General features: G+C 49.6%; 1 protein-coding gene across 1 annotated transcript in view; it reads left to right on the top strand.

The window, feature by feature from the left end:
* Positions 1-1,541, top strand: part of lmo1 (LIM domain only 1) — a 49,575-nt gene extending 48,034 nt beyond the window's left edge. Inside the window, exon 4 of the mRNA XM_063189061.1 lies at positions 1,374-1,541. Within this exon, the coding sequence (XP_063045131.1) occupies positions 1,374-1,479 (106 nt within the window). The 3' untranslated portion in view covers positions 1,480-1,541. The remainder of the gene's footprint in view (positions 1-1,373) is intronic.
* Positions 1,542-1,743: the final 202 nt, after the last annotated feature.

Raw genomic sequence — 1,743 nt, 5'->3', positions numbered from 1 at the left:
ATAAGCCACCGCAACAGCAATCCACAGAGTCCACAGAGAGCCTCCCCTCATCCCATCTCAGATCCAGGGCCAGATTATACCTCTGCTTCGTTTTTTTTTTATGGATGTTGAAAAGAGTAGTACAAGCTTAAACACCGTATATACCGGGAGGCGTTTTTTAATTTCTCAAATTGGCTTGAAATTCATAGTTAAAGGCAGAACAGGATTTTGCTCTTTGTGTTGGCATCGATTAGCAACAGTGCTGAAGGGGTGTTTGTGTATGGTGTGTGTGTGTGTGTGTGTGTGTGTGTGTGTGTGTGTGTGTGTGTGTGTGTGTGTGTGTGTGTGTGTGTGTGTGTGTGTGTGTGTGTGTGTGTGTGTGTGTGTGTTTGTTGGAAGGGGTGTTAGCATGCCCGCTGGCGCCGTTTCCTTGGAAACTGGTGTGGCGCCCTTGCCAGGTCTGGGAATGGCAGGGCGCTTTTACCGAGCGCCAGAGCTTGTGTTCCTACACTTTTATTTTTGTATTATCATTTTCAACACACCGTTCCCAAACACAAACACCACTGCCCAAAATACCCTCAATCAACACCTCGCCGCACCCCTCCACCTTGACTAACTTCGCCAACCCTCTACAACCCCTGACAGTAGTGGCACCTTCATGGCCACATAGGAGGGCCCATTCCTAGCGCACCCTTTGACAGTCTCCCAGACATGGTGGCTCTACTTTTATACATGCCATACTCTCACACACACATAAGCACACATTCTCATACATGTTAATGCACACACACTACATACAGTATGCATGCACGCATGCATGCACCTGCGCGTGCACACGCTGATGCACTCACATTCATGCACTCACACACACAAGGACACACACAAGGACATACACACACACACACACACACACACACACACACACACACACACACACACACACACACACACACACACACACACACACACACACACACACACACACGCATTATCGTCTGCAATCAAAGGATGGAATGCCCACCACAATCAGCTCTAATTGGTGGCCTGCATTTCATTTCCACGTTCCTTATAGAGACTAAGAGACAGACATTCCAGACGGCATTAGCTAAGAGCCGGCGAGGTGAACTGAGCTCACCCCCCACCCCCCCGCCAAAGGATACAGGGATGGAGAGCCATGTGTGCTGAATCATGTTAAACGTGCTACTCCTTGTGTGTGTGTGCGTGTGCGTGTGCGTGTGCGTATGTGTGCTTGTGTGTTCGTGTGTGCGTGCGTGTGTGCATGTCTGCGTGTGTGTGAATTTTCTGTCTTTGTGTGTGTGTGCTGAGCTCATGTGTTAAAATTATGCTAAATAAACCCTCTCATTCCCTCTCTCCCTCTCTGTATGTGTGTGCAGGTTTTGCGTGGGCGACAAGTTTTTCCTAAAGAACAACATGATTCTGTGTCAGATGGACTATGAGGAGGGACAGCTGAACGGCAGCTTTGAGGCGCAGGTCCAATAGCCAAGCTCAGCTCAGCTCGGCTCGGCCCGGCCCAGTGGACGGTGGCAGCAGCACCCCTCTGTGCCCACTGACACACACACACGCACACACACACACACACACACACACACACACACACACACACACACACACACACACACACACACACACACACACACACACACACACACAGTACACTGACTGACAAACACACACAGACACACTGTACACAGACATACATACAGTACACAGACATACATACAGTACACACACACAGACATGCGC

This window comes from Engraulis encrasicolus, chromosome 22 (genome assembly GCF_034702125.1).
Source record: "Engraulis encrasicolus isolate BLACKSEA-1 chromosome 22, IST_EnEncr_1.0, whole genome shotgun sequence".
NCBI classification, from domain to species: domain Eukaryota; kingdom Metazoa; phylum Chordata; class Actinopteri; order Clupeiformes; family Engraulidae; genus Engraulis; species Engraulis encrasicolus.
The sequence above is the reverse complement of the archived record's forward strand: the minus strand, read 5'-3'. Positions and strand labels throughout refer to the sequence as shown.